The sequence below is a fragment of the Salvelinus alpinus genome, chromosome 3 (assembly GCF_045679555.1).
Source record: "Salvelinus alpinus chromosome 3, SLU_Salpinus.1, whole genome shotgun sequence".
Classification (NCBI taxonomy): domain Eukaryota; kingdom Metazoa; phylum Chordata; class Actinopteri; order Salmoniformes; family Salmonidae; genus Salvelinus; species Salvelinus alpinus.
In genome coordinates this window covers 52934405-52961105 of record NC_092088.1, presented here as the reverse complement: position 1 = coordinate 52961105, position 26701 = coordinate 52934405, and the positions used below count along the sequence as shown (strand labels likewise).

Below are 26701 nucleotides of genomic sequence, written 5' to 3'. Positions count from 1 at the left end.
CTAACCCGGAAGTTATTTTTTTATTTTTTTATCTGTGTTTCCTGGCCCGTCTTTCTTCCATTTAAAGGGGTATCAACCAGATTCCTTTTCCAATTGCTTCCTCAGGCTGTGACCAGGCTTTAGACATAGTTTCAGGCTTTTATTTTGAAAAATTAGCGAGATTCTTCAAAACTAGTCAGGTGTCCTCTGATTAGTTCCTGCGCGCGAGAGGGGTAGCTCTCCATTTTCTTTTTCTCTCTTATTGAATAGGTTACGGTCCGGTTTAAATATTATCGATTATGTTTGTTAAAAATAACCTGAGGATTGATTATAAAAAAACATTTGACATGTTTCTACGAACATTACGGATACTTTTTGGAATTTTCGTCGAACGGAACGAGGCTTTGGTTTTCTGAACATAACGCGCAACCCAAATGGCGGTTTTTGTTATAAAAGTAATATTTATCGAACAAAAATAACATTTGTTGTGTAACTGGGAGTCTCGTGAGTGCAAACATCCTAAGATTATCAAAGGTAAGCGATTCATTTTATTGCTTTTCTGACTTTCGTGACCATGCTAATTTGGAGCTAGCTGTTGTAGCATTGACTGATACACTCACAAAAGCTTGGATTGCTTTTGCTGCAAAGCATATTTTCAAAATCTGACACGATTAGGTGGATTAACAACAAGTTAAGCTGTGTTTTGGTATATTTCACTTGTGATTGCATGATTATAAATATTTTTAGTAATATTTTGCTCCCTGCAATTCAGCGTTTGTTTAGGATCTGGAGCCCCTATCTGCAAAAGCAGGGTGTTTGCGGAAAGCTGAGTATATGGCTATTGATCGGCGCCTTCAAATCTTTGGTATGACTTATAAATTCGTATGTCCATATATGGTAATAAGGCAGGCCGAGCCGATGACCTCATTTCAAGTTGGCTGCTACCTACATTCTGGTTAGCGTTGAGAAACATAAACGAAAATAAACACAAAATATGTTGATACTAGGGATGCACAATATATCGGTGAACATATCGGAATTGGCCAATATTAGCTAAAAATGCCAACTTCGGTATCGGCCCGATGTCTAGTTTAACGCCAATGTTAAAAACTAAGCTACAGTGCATGCCTATATAACGTAGGTACATGACGTAATGATGCCACGTAAAAGTTTGCGCTACACGATCAACACAGCATTCCTAACCTAGCCCACAATATCTGCTGTGTGGATCGAGCAGTCATTTGAAAGAGTAAGAAAATTTCAGCAAGACAACTCAAAGGCGAAATCCAGATAATGGAATTAATTTCCCTTGACAATCAACTGTTCTCTGTCGTGTGTGATGTTGGCTTTCTTCGACTGGTCGAGAACCGGTACACACTACCAAGTGCGCTATTTTTCAGATGTTGCCCTACCGGAGTTACACAGTAATAGCGTCACTGCTATTAGCTTCACGACATATATACTATGGAACGCCGTTTGGGTCTTTGCGTGTCAAAAAAGATACAGTAACACTGTCAAAGCTGTACAAAAAGTCTGCAAACAAGCAAACACCAGCCACAAACGATGTGTTTACAATACCGCGTTGGTATAAAGCATAATTTGTTCGACCACAACTTCTGGGGTAGCTAACTTTAGCTTGGTACCAAGCTAGCACAAATACAACCAGCCTGAAAACAATGACCAGTAGAACCTGCAGTCATTTTCATTATTCTTAGCAATGATTTAGGAATCCTTGTGAGTAAGTATTAGCTAGGTTGCCACTTGTTGTTTGCCTATTGAAATTGAACTTCAGTTCATGAAAATAAATAGCTAGACAGCTACTTAACCCTGTTGCCCAAAGCCAACAATATAAGCAGCCAGCTAGCTTCATCTATCTAGTGAGGCTCGACCGGACCAGGTTATGTGTTGTGAAGCTAGCCACAATAAGGATTAGCCACAATAGTGGAATTTGCAGTTTGCCTTTAAATAAAAGTATGTATTTGACAGTGATGCAATACAAATAGTAGAATTATGCCATACTTTTATTTTGAAGACTTACCTCAAATTCCACTATTGTGGCTAATCCTTATTGTGGCTAGCTTCACATAGATGGGTCCGACCGCCATTAATCAAATAAGCACTGTCTTATAAATGAGGGTTATTTTAAATGATGACACCTAGCTACACTGCTCAAAAAAATAAAGGGAACACTTAAACAACACAATGTAACTCCAAGTCAATCACACTTCTGTGAAATCAAACTGTCCACTTAGGAAGCAACACTGATTGACAATAAATTTCACATGCTGTTGTGCAAATGGAATAGACAAAAGGTGGAAATTATAGGCAATTAGCAAGACACCCCCAAAAAAGGAGTGATTCTGCAGGTGGTGACCACAGACAACTTCTCAATTCCTATGCTTCCTGGCTGATGTTTTGGTCACTTTTGAATGCTGGTGGTGCTCTCACTCTAGTGGTAGCATGAGACGGAGTCTACAACCCACACAAGTGGCTCAGGTAGTGCAGTTCATCCAGGATGGCACATCAATGCGAGCTGTGGCAAAAAGGTTTGCTGTGTCTGTCAGCGTAGTGTCCAGAGCATGGAGGCGCTACCAGGAGACAGGACAGTACATCAGGAGACGTGGAGGAGGCCGTAGGAGGGCAACAACCCAGCAGCAGGACCGCTACCTCCGCCTTTGTGCAAGGAGGTGCACTGCCAGAGCCCTGCAAAATGACCTCCAGCAGGCCACAAATGTGCATGTGTCTGCTCAAACGGTCAGAAACAGACTCCATGAGGGTGGTATGAGGGCCCGACGTCCACAGGTGGGGGTTGTGCTTACAGCCCAGCACCGTGCAGGACGTTTGGCATTTGCCAGAGAACACCAAGATTGGCAAATTTGCCACTGGCGCCCTGTGCTCTTCACAGATGAAAGCAGGTTCACACTGAGCACATGAGCACATGTGACAGACGTGACAGAGTCTGGAGACGCCGTGGAGAATGTTCTGCTGCCTGCAACATCCTCCAGCATGACCGGTTTGGCGGTAGGTCAGTCATGGTGTGGGGTGGCATTTCTTTGTGGGGCCGCACAGCCCTCCATGTGCTCGCCAGAGGTAGCCTGACTGCCATTAGGTACCGAGATGAGATCCTCAGACCCCTTGTGAGACCATATGCTGACACATGCACATTTGTGGCCTGCTGGAGGTCATTTTGCAGGGCTCTGGCAGTGCACCTCCTTGCACAAAGGCGGAGGTAGCGGTCCTGCTGCTGGGTTGTTGCCCTCCTACGGCCTCCTCCACGTCTCCTGATGTACTGGCCTGTCTCCTGGTAGCGCCTCCATGCTCTGGACACTACGCTGACAGACACAGCAAACCTTTTTGCCACAGCTCGCATTGATGTGCCATCCTGGATGAACTGCACTACCTGAGCCACTTGTGTGGGTTGTAGACTCCGTCTCATGCTACCACTAGAGTGAGAGCACCGCCAGCATTCAAAAGTGACCAAAACATCAGCCAGGAAGCATAGGAACTGAGAAGTGGTCTGTGGTCACCACCTGCAGAATCACTCCTTTTTTGGGGGTGTCTTGCTAATTGCCTATAATTTCCACCTTTTGTCTATTCCATTTGCACAACAGCATGTGAAATTTATTGTCAATCAGTGTTGCTTCCTAAGTGGACAGTTTGATTTCATAGAAGTGTGATTGACTTGGAGTTACATTGTGTTGTTTAAGTGTTCCCTTTATTTTTTTGAGCAGTGTATATAGTTAGCTAGCTAACTATAGCTACTGAAACAAATTATGTTGTTTTGCTATGTTTTTGTAGAAGAACATTGTTTGCATTCTTGAGCTAGCTAGCTTTTTTTATGACCAGCACTGTAGGTGCGCGAGACAACTTTACCATAGGTATCGATGAATCGTTGTGACATATGAAATACAAGTGATAGTGTAATCAATGTGTAATAACTACGCAAAAAATGTATGAACGCGTTAAATTATTATGTGACGTGCAGTCATATTCAGGTCCTTATTGGACAACAAGCTTCTTTTTTTTTTGACACGCAAAGACCCAAATGGCGTTCCATAGAAATCCTGGTAGAGAATGAAACGACTGAACATGTCACGCCCTGGCCTTAGTATTCTTGGTTTTCTTTATTATTTTAGTTAGGTCAGGGTGTGACATGGGGTATGTTTGTGTTTTGGGTGATTATATGGTAAAGGGGGTGTTGGGTTTTGTGTGTGGTTTTGTGTTGAGTGAATATGTCTAGGTATGTCTATGGTTTAGTGAGGGTTTCTAGGTATGTCTATGGTTGCCTGAGTGGTTCTCAATCAGAGACAGATGTCTTTCATTTGTCTCTGATTGGGAGCCATATTTTAGGCAGCCATAGGCATCATGTTTTTGTTGGGTCATTGTCTATGTCTAAGTCTGTGTCTAGGTCTAGGTCTGTGTCAAGGTTGCATGTTTTGCATTTAGTCGGTTATAGCTTCACGGTCATCGATTTGTTGTTTTGCTTCGTTGGTTCATCTTCTAAATAAAGAGAAGATGTATTTTTCACACGCTGCGCCTTGGTCCGCTTTCTCTCCCTTTGTCGATCGTGACAGAACAAATGAACAGCAAAACAGCACAGCAAGTAAGAGAAAGAAATAGGTTTTGATTACGTTTTACTGGTAATGGGGACATACGTAAATGCCAACAAAATAACTTTTTGGTCAGTGTGGTGTGTGTGTTTGTGTGTAACCTTTATTTAACTAGGCAAGTCAGTTAAGAACAGATTCTTATTTACGATGACGGGCCGGACGACGCTGTGCCAATTGTGCGCCGTCCTATGGGACTCCCAATCACGTCCGGATGTGATACAAACTGGATTCGAACCAGGAACTGTAGTGACGCCTCTTGCACTGAGATGCAGTGCCTTAGACCGTTGCGTCCATGTGTGTGTGTCTGTTAACTATTTAACTGTACCAGAATGCTTAAAAAGCCACTAAAAGTTTAAATATCGGTTATCGGTATCAGTTTTTTTGGCAAGGAAAATATTAGATATCAGTATCGGCCAAAAATGTCATATCGGTGCATCACTAGTTGATACACACCGAAATCCGGGACTCCACAGATCATGAGGATATCTTATTTGTCTGCCTGTGACCTACCGTTATTGATCACCAGCCAGAGAGTCAAAAATTTTATTTTACACAACGTTTTCACCAAACAGCAAACATCTTACAAGGTAAGCTTCGATTTGGTCTGTGTTTGAGCTATAACTACATGGGGGGTATCAAATTAATCCCTAGGTTGGTAGGAACACATCTAGCCTATTGTTATCTGTATGGCTTAATGGCAACATCGAATGTCCACCGAGTGACTATATCTTTGCGCATCAAAAATATGATGTTACCTGCTCACGCGCTGTAGGCATCCATATCCCCTGTATGTCCCCCGACACAACCACAATGTTTGAGAGAGGTTGGTGTTGTAGAAATTTTGTTTTTATAGTGAACAATAACTTTTAGGCACATCCAGTGTGCAAAAACAGTGCAATTACCACATTCGTACACTTTGGAGAGGTTGAATGTACCCTGGATATCCCATAACACCACCATGTTTGAGTGAGGTTGACATGGTCGGAATTGTGTTTTTACACTGAACAAATAGCATTTAGGGATTGCAAATATGTAATATCACTGGAATGATCTAATTTACAGACATATGCCACTTTGGAGAGGTTTAGGGACAACACTTGGAAACGTCCCGTGACCACACCTGACAACACTTACTAAAACATATTCCCATTTCTAGTTGTTAGGTCTATCAATTCCATTTTTTCTGATATTGTTCACATGTTGTGGAAGCCATCTGATGTGTTTTCAGCTCTAGCCATCAATAATTCACTTATAGCTTGTCAATGAAAGATTACTTTCAAAAGAAATAAAAAATGTTATTTTGTGTGTGCTTGATCTTGTGTATTCTGTACTATGTAACTCCTATATATCTTCTGATCATTTTCTCATAATCTCCCAGATGTCTTCTTTCCAAATATAATCATGTAATTACACATGAATATCAGTTACTTTTGGGTATATATATTTAGGCAGAAATCTACATTTTGCAATTACAATGAATAGTTATTAACAGCCCTGGGGGGAAAAATTAAATGATCATTCTCTTCACACCCAGGAAATAGACATAAAGACACAAAGAAATCCATTATTGAGATTTACCTTTACTTATTAAACCACAGTGACAATAATGGTCAAAGGCCAGCTTTCCATCATGTTTAGAGCGCTGTGAATAATGAGTTGTCATAAATGGGGAATCTGGTGGGGATATTGGATTGGTCACGCCAACACTCAACAAGGAGCTATTATTTGAGTCTATTTGAGCCAGTGTAGGAAGGTAAAAGGGAACCTTACAGTTATTGTAGAAGGTGGGTTTTGTTAAGTCTATTGGCTTACCTTAGAGCAATTAAATTCTCCTCGACTTTTACCTTGAGAGGGGTTGATGAAAATGGAGTTGTAGTAGTGGGTGTTGGACGGGGGGATATTGGTGCAAAGCACTCAACATATTACTGCATCTCAACTGGGTGACTAAAATAGACGCTCATCTGCTACAGTGAATAGTTAACGGGTGTTATAATGCAAAATAAAAACTTGAAATTTGAAAAATAACTCAAACTACCTTGTCAATGATCTGATTGTTTATCAATTCGAGTCAAGTCTCAATTATAAAATAATTTACCTGAATCTATCATATCAATCTTGATATGAAGGATGCAACCTAACCCAAACCTGTCATCATTCAGTGATCAACTTAAGGCAAATATGGATGCTCTCATCACATTTTAGTCCTTCTAGATCAAGGAGACAAATATGCTAATGAATACAGTTATGCCACAGCAGTTTTTTTTCCTCTTACCCTCCTATTGATCTCCTCTTCACTTCAACCTGGACTCAGGGATAAATGTAACATAGTAAAGTAAATCCGAAACACTGAAATTAGTATGATGTGTTGCGTTTCGTATGGTATGTATTAATTTGTGGATGTCTATCATCCATTTCGTATGATATGTTATGAATTACAATTTGTACGATATGTTACGAATTGCAATTCATACAATATGTTGCAAATTTGCAAAACGTATGATATGTTATAAATTCCAATTTGGCTAATGTTAGCTACAGTAGGTGGCTAATGCTAATGTTAGCTATGTGGCTACGGTTAGGGGTTAAGGTTAGAGTTAAGGTTAGGGTTAAGAGGTTATTAAGTAACTTTAAGTAACCATACCAAACGTATCATAATAATTTGAGTGACCTGGATTTACATTTACTATGTTACGTCTAGTCTATGAGACCAGGCAGTCCTGAGTGGCAGTCACAGTGGGGTGAATGTGAGCAAAAGAGCAAAGCAAAGGCCAACATGACCCTACTGTCACTCAAAACCCCCCCTCATCTCACACACACCCCAGGCCCAGGAAGGCTCATCGATCCTGGGGCCTCATCGACTGGAAAGCCCCTAGAGTTCCAAAACACCCACAGTCAACCATTCAGAATATAGAAATAGCACTGCTAGTGTGGAAATAGTGACTTGGTGTGACAGTGCAAGGGGTTTCACACTGTCTAGGGGGTTTGGCATGGGCAATGACTCATAGGTGAAGGCACAGGAGACAGGAGTGCAGTGCACAGAGGCTTTTATTAAGAAAATGCCAATTAAATCCTGGCTCTTTCAGAGCTCTACAGGTCAGGCTTTAAACATAGAAAAAAGCATGAAGTCGACAGGAAAAAGCTTAAACGTTGCAAATCATATCGGCCCTAAACATACCTCACATGATGTGTGCACTCCAGAACACATTCCCCGCAGAGTGAGAGCCACGCACCTTTAAGTCTTTAGGCAGTCAATGAGAGGGCTGCCACACCCTCGTTAAGGGAATGGTGCTCAGATGGAGCTTGTTCCCCTAGCCAGTATTCTTTGTGCTGGTTAGGCTTGGCCCTGCTGCTCCACACTTGGTAAGCTTTGATAATAATCAAAGTAAAGCATCATAGCCAAAGCAGCAGGTTTCATTTGCAAGGTTATTTAGGCTCACTATCAATCAGCCTTGATACCCAATAGACTTTTGTGTTGTTGTCGTATATGAACTCTTCCTCACTAATTTGTTGGTTTGCAGCCAGAAATGAACATCTGTTGTCATCTCTTAAACTTGGTTTCAGAGCTGGTACCTTATCACCAGATGTAACAGCAGAAGCATTTTGTTAACAGAAAATGGTTTGCTTCTACATGTTTTGACGACAGGCAGCAACTCTGAATTAGGACGAGTTAAGAAAACAAACCCCTAAATAGAAGTCAACCCACTTTTACTGTGCAAAAACTTAACTTATTAAGTCCAACATGCAGTAGTTTCCCAAACACTGAGATTGGCTCAGCAGCATGCTGTCAAGTCATAGGACATTGGCTGTAACTCATCAGCGTTTTGACTGGCTACATCACTGCTTGGTATGGCAACTGCTTGGCATCCTACCGCAAGGTGCTGCAGAGGGTAGTGCGTATGGCCCAGTACATGACTGGGGCCAAGCTACCTCTATACCAGACGGTGTCAGAGGAAGGCCCTAAAAACTGTCAAAGATTCCAGCCACCCAAGTAAAAGACTGTTCTCTCTATTACCTAGTGCACGGCAAGTGGTACCGATGCTCCAAGTCTGAAACCAACAGGACCCTGAACAGTTTCTATCCCCAAGCCATAAGACTGCTAAATAGTTAACCAAATAGCAACCCGGACTATCTGCATTGACCCTTTTTGCAATTACTTTTTGGGCACATACGCTGCTGCTACTGTTAATCTGTCACTTTATTCCTATCTACCTCAATTACCTCGTAACCCTGCACATCAACTTGGTACTGGTACCCCTTGTATATAGCCATGTTATTGTTACTTATTTATTATTACGTGTTTAACTTTTCTACTATTTCTCTATTTTCTTTCTTCCTGCATTATTGGGAAGGGCACATAAGTAACCATTCATTTGTTAGTCTTCACCTGTTGTTTACAAAGCATGTGACAAATAAAATTGTATTTGATCAGAAATAATGCATTTTGAGTTTTCAAATGTAATACCTGAGTCTTATTTCAGGGCTACCATTGTCCTATTCTGTGAAACATTGCAGGGGTCTTTTGTATTTCTGGCTTTCAACATAGAGAAGGTTGATTGTATGGAAGTTTAACACATCAATTGGTATTTCAATGCAGGCACTGTTACTGTAAGAGGTGTAATTGAATTCTCATTTGAATGACAATGACAATGAGAAATACCTCACTATAGATCAGGTAATACTACTATTTTTACGCTTTGTAAGAGAGTAACTATTCGAGGCCATTGTGAAAGGATGCAGTGGACTATAGGTTGCTGAAGAAGAGAGACATACACATATGTAGCAGACCCCTTGCTATTAGGCCTTGGTTTATTGTATGATGGCATCTACATTCTTAGGCTGATCGTGTGAGTATAGAGGTCTAAGACCATAATCAGTAGATATTACACCATACTATGAAAACAAGAAATGAAAATAGTTTTTTTTTAAATACAAGCACAATGCCCGCAAATATTTGACCATGGTAAGAAGATAAGTATCCCCCAAGCTATTATGCCACTGACGGCAGAACTAACCGCAAAACTGAAACGGTGTCCCCAGCCCTAAGGAATGAAATATAACAGCAAAGCAATCAATTTCTAAAATTATTCTGCTGGATATCACTTACCTTCCTGCACTGCTTGAAATGGGTTGTTAGCCTCGATACGTTTTACAGAGTGGGTGATTTTCTCGCTATGTAGAATGTCGTCGTTGAGGCTTAGGTCAGAAATGGCAAGTTGAAAAATTTCGTCATCCCTGACAGCGTTTTCCTCAAATATGGCACCTGTTGAAGAAAAAAAATTTATGTAAGCTTACTTTATGGCGGGAAAATAAACTGTGGTCATGTTTTTTTTATTTATTCACCAACAGGTTCATTTGATCCATCGTTGTAGGCCTATTCGTTTATAAAATTATGATGCAGTTTACACTGGACCACCTTATTGATTGTTCACTGTGGTATTTACGCCATTTGGATGTGTAGGCTAAATATAATTTAGGCTAGGCTACATTTTTACTGAAGCACCTAACCTTGTCAAAAGTTCCCGATGTAATACTGTAGCCACTCTAACACAGGTGGGATTTTAAATGTTCATAAACACTTGCAAAACGGAACGCTTTCTAGAAATTGAACTTTCGTTGGGTTGGTGTTTTTCCCATTTATTAGCAGCAAAAATAAAGACATAACAAGGTTTAAATGCTAGCAGATGCAATTACCGTGCTCTCCACGCCTGTGTGTATTCCCATTTCCTAGTCACCGTGTGCCTATAGACATGTGACCAATGACCCAACATAGTGCCCTCTAGTGTACAAAGGAAGTAACAACAGACAGAAAAACTATAAACAACACAACAACCACATAAGTAGGCCACGTTCACATTTTAATATAACTCAGTACCACTGTGAACGCTGTATGTAGGCCTATGCACATGTATTCACATTAAAACATTGAATTTAATAGTTCTACGCTAGTTAATTTTTGTGCCCAGCTCTATGCCATTCAATTGTGCACCTCGCCGTGCATTTCAGGACCTTGGAGAGCGGCAGTAGACCTACATGGTCACAAACGCTGGCTGTATAGTACTAGCCTACAGCTCTGGAAACTATGAATGGGATTTATTTCACATACTGTATGGACCTGAGAGCAAAAGCTCCTCGCTATTTACCATTTAATTGTGCGCCTCACAATAGGCTACATTTCAGGACCTTGAAAGAAGGATAGCCTACAGGGATAAAATCCGCATCCTATGAAGCTGAGAACAGACGTGTGTTGTGGAGGGAAACATAGAGATAAACAATCCATGTATCTCTGAAGGATATAACATCTGAAGGAAAAGTTGACCTGTGGTTGACCATCGTTGCGTGTCAGTTGCATCTCTTTGGCCGGTGTCTTTTGAGGACAGTTTATGGAGGCTACGCTGTAGAACAGTGGATTACATACAGACGATGTCATTGAGTGAAGTAATATGACAAGCAGAGGCATGATTTATTCTGACATTGAAGGCAAATGTATGCCATGTAAGACATTAAAGGCATGAGTGTAGCTTCCGTTAAGTTTCCCAGCACTATTTTTGAGGGAGACAGAGAGACAGAGACAGGGAGAGAGAGAGAGAGAAAGACCATTGCACTTCAGCATTTGTCGGACGCAGACACATTCAAAAAAGAGAGGTAACCCAATATCGCAAACACAGATATTCCCATAAACCAAAAGTGTTGTGTGAGACAATAGAACGTGGCATGATTAATTGTAATGTCAGGGTTATCTGGGTTATGAGTGTTATTGGGGTCTACTAAAACCATACTGCAATTTCCATGGAGAATGACGCAGAAGAGAGAGAGCACTTACTGCTCGTATATGTAGGCGGTGCAATGTGGAATGATGCATGACATGTATGCCGTATGATAAGTACAAAGTAATGGACATATTTAAGGGTATGCAGCCTATGTCTTGTTATTGAAAGGTTGTGAAAAAGTGCAATAGCATGTGTCACACTGTGCTCGAATCGAATCTATTTGGCTTGAGAATCAGCCAATGTGCCTGTTATATGTTGAGAATATGCCCATCCGTTACTCTTGCAAAGAAATACCATATATTTGCATGTGTGTCCCTCTGTGCATCCTCTGTGAATTCTAGAAAGATTTGAACCCACTTCATCCCAACATTTATCCATGTTTTCACTGTCATTTTAAAGCACGAGTTATTTTGATGCTTTGACAAAGTCATTTCTGCAGATTGCCCACGGGGCACACACTGGTTGAATCAACGTTGTTTCCACGTCATTTCAATGAAAATGTGTTGAACCAACGTGAAAAAGATGTTGTATTGACTTCTGTGCCCAGTGGGTATTATTTATTTAATGTGATTAATTATAAGTTTTAAGGTAAAACAAATATATGTCCCTCATTTTAAGGTCAACCATTTTACGTGAACTTAACTTTCGTTTTAAAATGGTAAAACTATTCATTTTTAAATAATAATTTAAACAAAGTATTGAACATCTAATAGTCATTTTTACATTTTACATTTGTTTGTCATTTAGCAGAAGCGTTTGCCCAGGGCGACTTAAAGTAACGAGTACATACATATTCATACTTTTTCGTACTAGTCCCCCGTGGGAATCTAACCCAAAATCCTGGCGATGCAAGCACCATGCTCTACCAACTGAGCAAAACGGGACTATAGTCAAATCATAGTGTAAAAACAGGTGAACTGATTCTAATCATTTTGGCAATTTTCGGGTGTTCTGTGGTGGGAAACTGGGCGGATTGAGCATAACACGTCAACCCTGTTAGCAATAGATAGACAGGCTAGAAATGTTAAAGATTTCATTTTTTTGTGAAGCTTGCATTCAATTTCCCCTCCCGTTTGCACAGAACAAGCTTCCATTCTCTGTCACAAGGGTATTTATGTCTGATTTAAGATGAATTCGTCAACCCTGTGGTCAACCATGTTACTTTATTTGGTACTTAATAGGCACGTACTATATTTTTTATTTTATTTAACCACTTAAGATGGGAAAATACATTGTTTATTACGTTGAACATGTGCTCTTTATGACAGAATGATCAAATTAGGTGAAATAACATGTTTCTTTCGCCACCAAGTTGCACTACTCAAAAGGCATCTAATTGGAACGACCCGGCTATACGCGTAGTTTCGTTTATAATTTGTATTTTGTGGAGATCGGGCATCAATTTAAATCCTGCCACCTCCTTTTAACATTATATAACATCATGAGTTAATCTATCTTCCCAAAACAATGACGACTCGTGCTTTTTATGTGTTGGAAAACTCTGGCAGATCAAACAAGCATAATCTGACAGAAAAGCTCCCTCGAGGTTTAGGCTACATAAACCAGTGTAATACCAGAAGCCTACTGCATCTCTCACAATGAAAACCCGTCTATAGTATTGATATTGTGATCACGTTCCATTGAAAGGTAAGGCATGCGGTCGGGTTTAGGAGGGGGAGGGTTTAACAAACCGTGAACCACACATGGGACTATTGATTCCCCAAAAGCTGATGGGGAAATCATCATCAATGTCTTATCGACATTTAAGACATCGATATATTCCATTCACTTACTGCACTTTCTCTAGTAGCCTAAAAAAATCCTACACCAAGATGGAAATCGAGCTATGTTCAGGAATTAGCTCAATATTGACTGCATCCAAACTTTCAGTTTACATTTGACGCAGTCGAAATAGATTAGGCCTATTTATCCCGTAAACTATCCCCGAAGCTGCCCTTCATGCTCTACAGTTTTTATGCGCATCGCATGCATTTGTCTCTGCTTTACAAAGTCTTGATTCTAGATGTTTCTGCAGCACGTCTCACTAAAACCCGCGCATAGCTATCCAGGATGATTACCAATATGAATGATGGAGTCCGCTCCGGCAGAATTGCATTGCAATATCCAGAGGGAAAGGCAGATCAACAGCAACTCCATCTCCGGCTTTTAGCGAAGCAGCTCATCCAAGCATTCTCGGCTGTCCGACAATCAATTGGGGCACCACAAACAATGTCCAAAAACGCTGCAAATCACAACTATCTCTCAGAAGCCTCAAAACGCAGGAAACACTAAAGAAAAAGTAACAACTATATTTATACCAAGGGAAATAACTATTTAAAACGGAAAGTGAAGGGGAAATAAGGGAAGAAAGGTTGGGAACCCCGTTATTATATTCAAAGACAGATAGTGAGCCTGGCGTTCCTTCTCTCGCTCTCGCCTTCTCCAGCGCTCACCGTGTCTAAAAGCATGGCAAGCTGCAAAAATGCGGAGGGACACCCCCCCTACTCACACACACACACACACACACACACACACACACACACACACACACACACACACACACACACACACACACACACACACACACACACACACACACACACACACACACACCTTCTAAATAAAGCATTCGCTCGTTCGCCCGACCCACGTGACAGCAGAGACTTCACTTCTCGGTGCTGTCTGGAGAAGCCGGGTAAAATAGAATTTGTTCTAACCAGAGAGAGACGCGGGCAGAGCGCAGTGTTTTTATTTTAGAGTAGTGGCTGACGAGGGCTGATAGATAACTATACAGTGTATGCTTGGATGCAGGTTACTAAATTCATGCAAACAATGAATAGCCTAATTCATTGCGGTAGGCCTACACGATAAACATTGGTAGTCTGATCGAAAATTATATGGTTCTGCAAGTAAGTTTTATGACCCACGCAAAACAAAATATTATGATTTTCAAAGTATGATTTGATATAGGATAATGTCAAGAAAATTAAAGAGCAGAGCAACTGGGCCAGAGAAGACGCGGGCGCAGATGTTGAGCCGAAGAAGATCCATAAGGTGATCACCGGTGAAAGGTGATGGATAACGGACAGACGTTTGACAGACCTTATCATTTTTCAGCGCAGAAGTTACGGTCATAGGAAACAGCAAGCGAAAAACCCAAATTTACTTGGTAACAGTGGGATTTGACCAGAAGTGGAGATTGAGGAACTGCAAACAATTGATGCAAATTAGGTCTGATGATTATGCCTTTATGCTTTGCTTGACTGACTGATTGTTTGATCTCTTCACAAATCGCCGAACAAGCGAATTAATGGGCCACTTCTGTGGCGATATTGTTGAATGCCTATGTGCTAATACCTGAGGATGACTTAATCAATGTCATGTCATATTGAACCAAATCCAATTTTATGCAGGTTTACAATTCCATGGATTTAAACAGGATGGGGTTCAATTATGCATGACAATTTATTTAACTGTTATTTTACCCACTCACGAGGACAGCTGCTGAGAAGAAATATCAAGTGCAAGATGAATATGCACGATAGGCATAATCTTACAATTAAAGGATATTTCTTGTGACTGAGCATAAACGGAAATCTCTCTTAATTGTTTGGTTAGGTCTACCAGGTTCATCAGCTTTCAGCACCACTGAAGTGGACAGCGCCTTCAGAAAACGCCACAAGGACTGCTTGACTAGACTGAACTAGGAGTGATCACTTTGTAGATGGCAGACAATGACGCAGGACTTCATGCTGCATTAATTGTTGTTTGAATAACGTATTGTGTTGTCTAAAATATAAATTCGGTTGTAAATGTTAGATAAGACACATTTCATAACTTCAATGGCACACATAATTTGGTCTAACTTGCATAGTGGCCTACTAGACTGGAACATTAACCAAGCTCGCCCAGCTGTACGTTACATTCACCTCAGTCATTCAACCACCTCTACGACTATCATATTGTATGTATTACCCACCTAACTTCCACCCTGTCCATCGGGAACGGAACACAGACGTCCATGCACCAATGCTCTAAAATTCAGTTCAAATTGCAGCTCACATACCGCCCCTACTGGCCACTCTACGTACTATGACTGCACCTGCGTATTCCCTGCTCATCTCTCCGTGCGCTGAGGAGCATACTAAAACACCAGAATCATTGTATTATTTATTTTTCAGACACATTCAGTGGTTAATTATGTGACAGGGTGAGAGGAGAGGGACAATACATTAGGTTAGGTGATTGAAGGTTACTGAAGAAGATTGCTGCATGCAGCTTTACTGAGAAATAGCTGGTTCTGGCAACCTCGGAGGATTAAATGAGCCCACTCAAGTAAACACCATCATTGATTGAATGACTTTAGATGTATTAGGACACTCAATTATTTAAACATTTGTTAAACTAAGATATACACATTCATAATCTTTCTTATTTGGTTTTCAGGGAGATTTACGTAGAACCTGTTTCCCAGACCCAGATTAAGCCCATCGTTGGACTATTAAGAACTTTCAATTAAGAAATGTTGCATATTTTATGCTGTGCCCAATAAAGTTCTTCCCCTCATCTAATTTCCACTAATACAATGCATTCAGAAGCTATTCAGACCCCTTGATTTTTCCCCACATTTTGTTACATCACAGCCTTATTCTAAAATGGATTAAATTATAATTTCCCCCCCATCAATCTACACACAGTACCTCAATGACAAAGTGAAAAAACAGGTTTGTAGATAAATAAAAAATAGAAAAACCTTATTTACATAACTATTCAGACCTTTGCTATGAGACTCGAAATTGAGCTCAGGTGCATCCTGTTTCCATTGATCATCCTTGAGATGTTTCTACAACTTGATTGGAGTCCACCTGTGGTAAATTCAATTGATTGGACATGATTTGGAAAGGCACACACCTGTCTATATAAGGTCCCACAGTTGACAGTGCATGTCAGAGCAAAAACCAAGCCATGAGGGCAAAGGACATGTCCGTAGAGCTCTGAGACAGGATTGTGTCAATGCACAGATCTGGGGAAGGGTACCAAAACATTTCTGCAGCATTGAAGGTCCCCAAGTACACAGTGGCCTCCATCATTTTTAAATGGAAGAAGTTTGGAACCACCAAGACTCTTCCAAGAGCTGGCCACCCGGCCAAACTGAGCAATCGGGGGAGAAGGGCCTTGGTCAGGGTGGTGACCAAGAACCCGATGGTCTCTCTGACAGAGCTCTAGAGTTCCTCTGTGGAGATGGGAGAACCTTCCAGAAGGACAACCATCTCTTCAGCACTCCACCAATCAGGCCTTCATTTATGGGCAGGTGTTCCACCTGGCCAACATCCGGTGAAATTGCAGAGCGCCAAATAAAAAATACTCATAAAAAACATTCATAAAATATACAAGTGTTATACATCGGCTTAAAGATTAACTTCTTGTTAATCCAGCCGCTGTGGCAGATTTCAAAAAGACTTTACGGCAAAAGCATACCATGCAATTATCTGAGGACAGTGCCCCACTTACAAAAGCATACAAACATTTTACAGCCAAGTAGAGGAGTCACAAAAGTCAGAAATAGCGCTAAAATTAATCACTTACCTTTGATGATCTTCATATGGTTGCACTAACAAGACTCCCTGTTACACAATAAATGTTCATTTTGTTCGATAAAGTCCCTCTTTATGTCCCAAAAACTCAGTTTTGTTGGCGCGTTTTGCTCAGTAATCCACTGGCTCCAGGGCGGTCAAAACATGCAGACAAATACATCCTAATAGTACCAGTAAAGTTCATCGAAACATGTCAAACAATGTTTATAATTAATCCTCAGGTTGTCTATTGTCTAAATAATCAATAATATTTCATCCGGACAATAGCGTTTTCAATAGAAAAGAAAAACAACGAATGGCGCGCGTGACAGCAGCTCTGCATTCTTCCCCTGTCCTCTGACCAAAGGGTCTTTTTACTCGTCGTTTTTCAAAATACAAGCCTGAAAGCATGTCTAAAGACTGTTGCCATCTAGTGGAAGCCATAGGAACTGCAATCTGGCCCCTAACCCATAACATAGTAAATAGGCATTCAATGGAAAACAACTCACATAAAAAAAATCCCACTTCCTGGATGGAATTTCCTCGGGTTTTCGCCTGCCATACCAGTTCTGTTATACTCACAGACATTATTTTAACAGTTTTAACAGTTTTATATCCAATACTAACATGCATATGCATATCCTAGCTTCTGGGCCTGAGTAACAGGCAGTTTACTTTGGGCACGTTTGTCATCCAAACTTCAAAATACTGCCCCCTACCCAAGAGAGGTTAAGGCCAGACGGAAGCCTCTTACCATGAGAAACAAGATTCTCTGGTCTGATATAAACAAGATTGAACTCTTTGGCCTGAATGCCAAGCGTCACATCTGGAGGAAAACTGGCACCATCCTTACGGTGAAACATGGTGGTGGCAGCATCATGCTGTGGGGATGTTTTTCAGTGGCAGGGACTGGGAGACTAGTCAGGAGCGAGGGAAAGATGAACGGAGCAAAGTACAGAGCGATCTTTGATGAAAACCTACTCCAGAGGGCTCAGGACCTCAGACTGGGGCAAAGGTTCACCTTCCAACAAGACAATGATGCTAAGCACACAGCCAAGACAATGCAGGAGTGGCTTTGTGACAAGTCTCTGAATGTCATTGAGTAGCCCAGACAGAGCCCAGACTTGAACCCGATCAAACATCTTTGGAGAGATCTGAAAATGGCTGTACAGCGACCCTCCCCATCCATCCTGACAGAGAGAGGATTTGCAGAGAAGAATGGGAGAAACTCTCCAAATACAGGTGTGCCTGTCACGATCGCTGTTGTCGTGGAAATGACCGGACCAAGGTGCAGCATGGTGAGCGTACATTTTTTTTTATTTGATAAATGTCGCCAACAAAACAAAGAACAAGGAAACGACCGTGAAGCTTACTTAGGCTATAATGCCACTAACAAAGACAACTAACCACAAATACCAAAGGAAAAAAGGCTGCCTAAGTATGATTCCCAATCAGAGACAACGCTAGACAGCTGTCCCTGATTGAGAACCATACCCGGCCAAAACATAGAAACAAAGAACATAGAGTTTCCCACCTGAGTCACACCCTGACCAACCAAACATAGAGAGTAAAAAGATCTCTACGGTCAGGGCGTGACAGTGCCAAGCTTTTAGCGTCATACCCAAGAAGACTCGAGGCCGTAAATGCTGCCAAAGGTGCTTCAACAAAGTGTTGAGTAAAGCGTCTGAATACTTACATAAAGGTGATATTTCTGTTTTTATTTTTAATAAATTTGCAAAACTTGATAAAAACCTGTTTTTGCTTTGTAATTATGGGGTATTGTAAGTAGATTGCTAAGTTGATCCATTTTATATTGGATAAAGTTGCTATACCTTATCATTTATACATATCAACAGATCAGTGGTAAAGAGAGATTGGAGTATGGGAATGTTTTATGATAAGACATATTGATGGATACTTAAATTAGCGATGTCTGACTAATTTAACTGCTCCCACCCATACAGTATAACCATAGTTGTTAGAGCTGGTACATATACTATGTCTGTGAGAGGCACTGGAATTATCAAAGGAATCCTTCTGAGGAAGCCTACAGTATCTTAATTCCACAACCGTCTGTGAAGTTTAAACATGTAACGTGTAAGAGACATGCAATTAGAGGTACACTATCAGAAAGAATACAACTGACTCCAATGACACTTGCCTATTTGCATGTACATGGGATGGGAATGTAATGTCCATCAATCAAAAGAGTAGTGGGCTATAATATATGCGGTTTATTAAGGTACTTCATATGCAACCAATTCTATATTCTATTTCCAAGCAGTTAATAATCTCACATTTCTGGGCTGTTTTTGTGGTCTGTTCATACGGTTAGTTTTGGGTCAAAATATATCCCATTGAGATACACCCACAGTATTGTTTTCTCTATACTTCTACTCATCAAGGTTGTCAACATTTAACAAATGAAAAGTGCTCTGAACAGGCCTTCGAAACATTGCCATGCAGGCGAGCGCTGGCTTTGAGTGATGACAGTGGCATTTCATTGTCACTCAAACCAGAGTCATTAACATTAACAGTTTGAGTAATGAGGTTTGAGCAATTGAGCAACAGTTTGAGCAATTGAGCAACTGAGGAGTGGCATAGACAATAGTTTGGGAGGTGGGCGAAAAGTTGATTTAGATTAAGAGATTCTGTCTGTCACATTGGTCCACCGAAGCACAGTGGTTAGAGCAAATAAAACCTGCAAATAAAATAATTTAGTTATGCATGGTTAATGACGACCACTACAGTTCACCAGTTCTCACAGCCACTGTCCGTCACCAAACGATATTTCTAAATGAGCGTATACACTGTGTGCCCAGCGTCAGATCAGGAAACTGAAATGTGTCACGCCCTGATCTCTTTCACCTGTCCTTGTGATTGTCTCCACCCCCCAAAGGTGTCGCCCATCTTCCCCATTATCCCTTGTGTATTTATACCTGTGTTCTCTGTTTGTCTGTTGCCAGTTCATCTTGTTTGTCAAGTCAACCAGCGTTTTTCTCAGCTCCTGCTTTTCCCCAGTCTCTCTTTTTCTCGCCCTCCTGGTTTTGACGCTTGCCTGACCTGACCCTGAGCCTGCCTGCCGTCCTGTACCTTTGCCCCACCACTCTGGATGATCGACCCCTGCCTGCCTTGACCTGTGGTTTGCCTGCTCCTGTTGCTGTAAAAAACATTGTTACTTCAACACAGTCTGCACTTGGGTCTTACCTGAAATGTTGTAAAATTAGCAATTCGTTATACTTACATCAAGATTTAAAGTGCAGGAATAATTTCCTTTAAACAAAGGTAATGACTCTCAAATCCCTGTTCAATCCCCAGTCATTGCCTCATAGCTTGGGGCAGCGCAGTGCAGATGGTTGGCTGTGAATTGACTGTTGTTTACAATCAAATTACTACTGTACACACATGCATGCCGTTTTGTAATTGGCCTCCGCCATGATGCGCATTGTTTTGTTGATTGACGATAGGCTACTCCTCGAGAGGAAACGTATTCAACTCAGTTGTGTGTACTGAACATTAAACCAATATATTGGTTCATTTAAATCCAGGGAGACCGCAGGGATTGTCTCACCTCTGCCACCAATGTAGCAACCGAAGGGGAACAGACAGAATTCTTTACAATTTAAATGCCATGGCAAATGTTTTTTCTATCAATAAGCAATGAGATAAAAAAATGTAGTTATTAAGTTTATTACAAATAAACTCTAGCTTGGATTACTCTGGAGGGGGTGGTAACAGGCCGACCTACAAGACAATATTCATTGAAATGATGTGCCCCAGCTAGATGACACTCATGAGTGGACAGCAGAGTTGCACACACACACATACACACAAATCCCCTACATGGTGACATGAATGTGTGATTGTGTGTATGTCCTACATGTGCAGGTAATCTGTGTAGGGGCCAGAAATAAATGACCAGACATGGGGTCATCACAGACCTCCCTGCCTCAGTATGCAGGTTAGCACATACAAAGGAGAGAGAGAGGGGGAGGGAAAGGAAGAGAGGAGACAGAGGAAGGAGAAAGAGGAGGATAATATTGTTAATTGAGGCCATGTTTGTATAGAAAATTATGAAGGCTATTATCTTTCAAAGAAGTGCACACACACACACACACACACACACACACACACACACACACACACACACACACACACACACACACACACACACACACACACACACACACACACACACACACACACACACACACTTCTTATACAAATATGGGCTCAGCATCATGCAACTTGATAATTTTTTATTGCAGTAGAAGAGAAATAAAGAACACCCCCAAGAAAAAGGATTGGTTCCCAAAATGTTAACCTAAAGCCTAGTTCACATCTAACAGACGAGACAGTTTAGATGAAGTTTGCTTAATTAACCTTTTACTGCAGTGGGCTAAATCAGGGTCACACAGAGTGTTTCTTGGTAGTCTTAAACAAATCTACTTTGAAACAAAAGTATACACCTCACACACATGGTTATGGCCTTAAAAAAAGAAGACACCTGTACCATGTCAGACACAAAGTTGAAGTTGGAAATTTACATACCATTAGGCTGGAGTCATTAAAACTCGTTTTTCAACCAATCCACAAATTTCTTGTCAACAAAATATAGTTTTGGCAAGTCACTTAGGACATCTACTTTGTGCATGGCACAATACATTTTTCCAACATTTGTTTACAGACAGATTATTTCACTTATAATTCACTGCATCACAAATCCAGTGGGTCAGAAGATTACATACACTAAGTTGACTGTGCCTTTAAACAGCTTGGAAAATTCCCCAAAATGATGTCATGGCTTTAGAAGCTTCTGATAAGTTAATTGACGTCATTTGAGTCAATTGGAAGTGTACCTGTGGATGTATTTCAATGCCTACCTTCAAACTCAGTGCCTGTTTGCTTGACATCATGGGAAAATCAAAAGAAATCAACCAAGACCTCAGAAAATAAATTGTAGACCTCCACAAGTCTGGTTCATCCTTGGGAGCAATTTCCAAACGCCTGAAGGTACCACGTTCATCTGTACAAACAATAGTACACAAGTTTAAACATCATGGGACCACGCAGCCATCATACCCCTCAGGAAGGAGACGCGTTCTGTCTCCTAGAGATGAACGCACTTTGTACAGCAAAGGACCTTGTGAAGATGCTGGAGGAAACAGGTACAAAAGTATCTATATCCACAGTAAAACGATTCCTATATCGACATAACCTGAAACATCCTAACCTGTTTGGCCATAATGAACATTGTTATGTTTGGAGGAAAAAGGGGGAGGCTTGCAAGCTGAAGAACTCCATCCCAACCGTGAAGCACGGGGGAGGCAGCATCATGTTGTGGGGGTGCTTTGCTGCAGGAGGGACTGGTGCACTTCACAAAACAGATGGCATCATGAGGTAGGAAAATGATGTGGATATATTGACGCAACATCTCAAGACATCAGTCAGGAAGTTAAAGCTTGGTCGCAAATGGGTCTTCCAAATGGACAATGACCCCAAGCTTACTTCCAAAGTTGTGGAAAAATGGCTTAAGGACAACAAAGTCAAGGTATTGGAGTGGCCATCACAAAGCCCTGACCTCAATCCTATAGAACATTTGTCGGCAGAACTGAAAAAGCATGTGCGAGCAAGGAGGCCTACAAACCTGACTCAGTTACACCAGCTCTGTCATGGAGGAATGGGCCAAAATTCACCCAACTTATTGTGGAAAGCTTGATGAAGGCTACCCGAAACGTTTGAACCAAGTTAAAGGCAATGCTACCAAATACTATTTAAGTGTTTGTAAACTTCTGACCTACTGGGAATGTGATGAAAGAAATGAAAGCTGAAATAAATCACTCTCTACTATTATTTGACATTTCACATTCTTAAAATAAAGTGGTGATCCTAACTGACCTAAGACAGGGATATTTTACTAGGATTGAATGTCAGGAATTGTGAAAGACTGAGATTAAATGTATTTGGCTAAGGTGTATGTAAAGTTGTCTTATGTTTCACCGAGTCGTGGCTGAATGACGACATGGATAATATACAGTTGGCAGGGTTTTCCTTGCATCGGCAAGAAAGAACAGCTGCCTTCGGGTTAGACGAGGGGTGGTGTTCTGTGTCTATTGGTCAATGACAGCTGGTGCGCGATCTCTAATATTAAGGAAGTCTCAAGGTTTTGCTAGCCTGAGGTAGAGTACCTCATGGTTAAGCTGTAGACCACACTACTAATTTTTTGTAGCTGTCGATTTACCATCACAAACCAATGCAGGCACTAAGACCACACTCAACGAGCTGTATAAGGCCATAAATCAAATCAAATTTTATCAAATCAAATTTTATTGGTCACATACACGTGATAAGCAGATGTTATTGTGGGTGTAGCGAAATGCATAAACAAACAAGAGAATGCTCACACAGAAGCGGCGCTCTAGTGGCCTGGGACTTTAATTTACCTAATTTCTACCAGCATGTCGCATGTGCAACCAGAGGGAAAAATAACTCTACACCACCATTGCTCCACACACAGAGACGTGTACAAAGCTCTCCCTCGCCCTCCATTTGCCAAATCTGGCCATACTTTATCCTCCTGATTCCTGCTTACAAGCAAAAACTCAAGCAGGAAATACCAGTGAATCACTCAATATGGAAGTTGTCAGATGACGCGGATGCTAAGCTACAGGACGTACACTACATATGCAAATGTGTGTGGACACCCTTTCAAATGAGTGGATTCAGCTATTTCCTCCACACTTGTTGCTGACAGGTGTATAAAATCGAGTACACAGCCATGCAATCTCCATAGGAACATTGGCAGTAGAATGGTCTTACTGAAGAGCTCAGTGCCTTTCAATTTGGCACCATTATTAGATGCCACCTTTCCAACAATTCAGTTTGTCAAATTTCTGCCCTGCTAGAGCTGCCCCGGTCAACTGTAAGTGCTGTTATTGTGAAGTGGAAATTTCTAGGAGCAACAACGGCTCAGCCGCAAAGTGGTAGGCCACACAAGCTCACAGAATGGGACCGCCAAGTGCTGAAGCACATAGCACGTAAATATCATCTGTCCTCGGTAGCAACACTCACTACTGAGTTCCAAACTGCCTCTGGAAGCATGGCCGAGAAGCTGCACACAAGACCTAAGATCACAATGCGCAAAGCCAAGCGTCGGCTGGAGTGGTGTAAGCTTGCCGCCATTGGATTCTGGAGGAGTGGAAACACGTTACGGTAAAGGAGGGCTGTTTTTCATGGTTCGGGCTAGGCCCCTTAGTTCCAGTAAAGGGAAATCTTAATGCTACAGCATACAATGATATTCTACATGATTCTGTGCTTCCAACATTGTGGCAACAGTTTGGGGAAGGCCCTTTCCTGTTTTAGCATGACAAAGCTCCCGTGCACAAAGCTAGGTCCATACATACATGGTTTGTCAAGATCGGTGTGGAAGAACTTGACTGGCTTGCACAGAGCCCTGACTTCAACTCCATCGAACACCTTTGGGATGAATTGGAACGCCAACTGCGAGCCAGGCCTAATCGCCCAACATCAGTGCCCGACTTGACTAATGCTCTTGTGGCTGAATGGAAGTAATGTTCCGACATCTAGTGGAAGGCCTTCCCAGAACAATAGAGGCTGTAATAGCAGCAAATAGGGGACCAACTCCATATTAATGCCCATAATTTTGGAATGAGTTGTTCGTCAAGCACATGTCCATATACTTTTGGTCATGTAGTGTACATATCCCAACCAGAAGCTATGAATTACAGGCAAAATAAGCTCTGAGCTAAAGGCTAGAGCTGCCACTTTCAAGGAGCGAGACACTAATCGGATGCTTATACAAAATCATGCTGTGCCCTCCGACGAACCATCAAACTCTCGGTGACCCCCCCACGGGACGGTTGAGCTAACATGTGCTAATGTGATTAGCATGAGGTTGTAAGTAACAAGAACATTTCCCAGAACGTAGACATATCTGATATGGACAGAAAGCTTAAATTCTTGTTAATCTAACTGCACTGTCCAATTTACAGTAGCTATTACTGTGAAAGAACACCATGCTATTGTTTGAGGAGAGTGCACAGTTATGAACTTGAAAATATATCAATAAACAAATTAGGCACATTTGGGCAGACTTCATACAACATTTTGAACATAAATGCAATGGTTCATTGGATCAGTCTAACACTTTGCCTAAACAGGAATAATACAATGTGGCCTTTCTCTTGCATTTCAAAGATGAACACATGTTTTTTCTTTGTATCATCTTTTACCAGATCTAATGTGTTATATTCTCCTACATTAATTTCACAATTCCACAAACTTCAGGTCCTGTGCTTCAGGTCCTGTGCTACAGGCAGTTAGATTTGGGTATGTCATTTTAGGCGAAAATTCAAAAAAAGGGATCCGATCCTTAAAAGGCTAAGGACCATGGGACTACACATCTCCCGCTGCAACTGGATCCTGGACTTCCTGACGGGCCACCCCCAGGTGGTAGGGGTAGTCAACAACACATCTGGCATGGTGAACCTCAAAAAAAATAAAAAAAATAATAATAATTGTATTAATTATTTTAGCAAATATTTTGACTTGAGACAAGACGAATCCCTTTAGCCAATCAGAGAACAGTGCGCTGAAGTTCTGTGTTCAGCCAAGCAGCTAGCTATCTAGCCAAGCTGATAGTTAGCTAGATGTTTTGCTGCAGTAATAGCTAGCCTAGCTTGCAGATATTTTTCTGATATGTCACAAAGTGTGTCATGTTTCTGGTGCATGTATTTCATGAAACTCGTTTGCTATAATACCTTGTACAACAAGTGACAACTTCGTTTCAAAGTTTCATGTCATTGTAAAGAGGCATCGTTACCATGGGAACTGTCTCAACTGCATGGTCTCATTTTATTAATCTGACTGCTTCGTCTTCAGTCAGCTGTTGTACAACACAAAATTCTAAAACTGGCTAGTTTGTCCCGTCTTATGTCGGCTGTTGTATCTGCTGTACCTCAGAAAGGTTGTCTTAGAATTGTAATATTATCTCTATGGAAAGTCCTGTACAGTAAACAATGCATGAAATGTTGTGAAATCGCTGAAAACAGTTCTGTTTCAAAATCAAACACAGATATTCTTAAACAATATTGTCGCATTATTAGTTGAATTTAACTGTGCAAGCTGTTGTAGGAGTTGTGTTGCCTGGCTACCAAACCCCTTGCTCGGGCCAAACGTTACGCCATGCCCACCAATGTTAGTTTCTTCTCAGTCTGAAACTGAGTACTTCCTTGATGATTTCCAGAACACAAACACATCCTATCCATTCTGATTGGTCCAAGAAACCGATGGGTTGGGTCAGAGCTAGAACATATGTGCGTGAAGCAGTGTTTTTAAAGTCCGTTATTGGCTTTGATACTCCTCATTCTGACTTCACCACAAACGACTTCAGTGATGGCAGTATCATACTGAGCTAATGATCAGTTGCGGTACGTGGGTAAAATCACTGAGGAAGCCAAGCCAATAAAAAACCCATATTACAACCTATGTTGTGATAACTGCGTTGTTTGCACTATAACCCATTTGTTCATACACCAACAAAAAGACAACAGTCACACAGTGGCAGAATAAATTAAACTACACATACAGTACGTTTATTTCAGTTTCATCACACTCCCGGAGAGCAACATCTGTCCGGTGAAGTCCACAAAGAAAACATTCCATTTAAAACAAACAGTTATATCACCTGCAGCATGGACAAGCAAGGTAATGTTTCAACAGGTTACTAAACAACTACTGATTTAAAACCACA

The 26701-nt window shown here is 41.2% G+C and overlaps 1 protein-coding gene across 3 annotated transcripts in view; it reads right to left on the bottom strand.

Annotated features, from left to right (window-relative positions):
• The window catches only part of LOC139570958 (glutamate receptor ionotropic, delta-1-like), a 448588-nt gene extending 434771 nt beyond the window's left edge, over window positions 1-13817 (bottom strand). For all 3 annotated transcript variants that reach the window (XM_071393334.1, XM_071393332.1, XM_071393333.1), the window contains exons 1-2: window positions 13435-13817; window positions 9694-9849 (exon numbers count right to left, since the gene is read on the bottom strand). In XM_071393334.1, coding sequence (XP_071249435.1) covers window positions 9694-9849; window positions 13435-13513 — 235 coding nt within the window. In that variant the 5' untranslated portion in view covers window positions 13514-13817. The remainder of the gene's footprint in view (window positions 1-9693; window positions 9850-13434) is intronic.
• Between the last annotated feature and the right edge of the window lie 12884 nt (window positions 13818-26701).